At 48.6% G+C, this 1,442-nt stretch overlaps 1 protein-coding gene across 1 annotated transcript; it reads right to left on the bottom strand.

Moving 5' to 3' along the window:
- Positions 1 to 32: 32 nt before the first annotated feature.
- Pmar_PMAR017586 (ethylene-inducible protein hever, putative) lies at positions 33 to 1,163 on the bottom strand (the record flags this gene model as incomplete). Its single annotated transcript, XM_002782006.1, has 6 exons — positions 33 to 123; positions 173 to 495; positions 543 to 646; positions 691 to 776; positions 830 to 990; positions 1,049 to 1,163. Coding segments are annotated over 6 exons (880 nt in total), but the record flags the coding sequence as incomplete, so codon positions are not given.
- Between the last annotated feature and the right edge of the window lie 279 nt (positions 1,164 to 1,442).

Raw genomic sequence — 1,442 nt, forward strand, 5'->3', positions numbered from 1 at the left:
CTTCTTGTCATTGGTAGTAGCAGGCATGTTACCACCCTCACGCTCGGCAAAGCGGACCTTCAGTTCATCACAGTTGATACCAGTCATAGGCTTACCAAGGTCCTCGGACACCTCAGCAACGATCTACAAAGATCCACTCATGATAACTATCCATCATTATGCAGGCACTCACCTTAGGGTCCTTGAAGTGAGTAACGGCCTGGACTATAGCATGAGCACGCTTCTCCGGGTTGTCTGACTTGAAGATACCAGAGCCAACGAATACACCGTCGACACCGAGCTGCATGCAGAGAGCAGCATCAGCAGGAGTGGCAACACCACCAGCGGCGAAGTTAACCACAGGCAAGCGACCAAGCCTTCGAGTCTCCTCGATAAGGGAAAGAGGAGCACCAATCTGTTTGGCGAAGGTGAAGACCTCATCATCCTCCAGAGATTGGAGGATGCGGATCTCCCTATTCACAGTACGCATGTGGCGAACAGCCTCGACGACATTACCTAAGAGTATCAGAATAAACCAACATGCGTAGATTAATGTCTAATACCAGTGCCAGCCTCGCCCTTAGTTCGTATCATGCTGGCACCCTCAGCAATACGACGGAGAGCCTCACCGAGGTTACGGCATCCACACACGAAGGGAACCTTGAACCTGATGGACCGGCATAGTGACGATACTAAAGAGTTTGGGATTACTTCATCTTGTTGATATGGTTATCCTCATCGGCAACAGTAAGGACCTCAGATTCGTCAATATAATCAACACCAACAGCCTCCAGGACCTAACAGGAGCCCCACCTTACGGCATGCACCCACGATGGAGTAATGAAGTTACCTGAGCCTCAACAAAGTGGCCAATACGGCATTTAGCCATAACAGGGATGGAAACAGCATCCATGATCTCCTTGATCATCTTGGGATCCGACATCCTAGCAACACCACCATCAGCACGGATATCAGCAGGGATACGCTCGAGTGCCATAACAGCTACGGCACCTGACGATGAAGTGATGAGACTATGTAATACTAAGGATGGGCATCTTGGCCGACGTACCAGCGGCCTCAGCAATCTTAGCTTGCTCGACGGTCATAACGTCCATAATAACACCACCCTTCAACATCTGGGCTAAGCCCTGCTTTACTTTGATGGTGCCTTCGGCAGAGGACATAACGAGAACGAGTAGCTTAGTAAAACTAGGAAGATGTGAAGGATGATACTCGCAGCAATGAGAGCAGTAATCTAAGCACAGCTAAAAGCCTTTATAAGGTGGTCACTGATACACTACATATATAACCACATACAGAGGTATTATGCAATCGCCGAGCAGTAGTGACCACTAGCCAGGTTGAAGCAAGCTCGGTGCAATGAATTAATAAACTATCGAGCTGCTAGCTCATCATGAGGATATCAATAGGAGGCAGACAGTATCCAGAAAGATATCGATTAG

The sequence above is a fragment of the Perkinsus marinus genome (genome assembly GCF_000006405.1).
Source record: "Perkinsus marinus ATCC 50983 genomic scaffold scf_1104296940714, whole genome shotgun sequence".
NCBI classification, from domain to species: Eukaryota; Perkinsozoa; order Perkinsida; family Perkinsidae; genus Perkinsus; species Perkinsus marinus.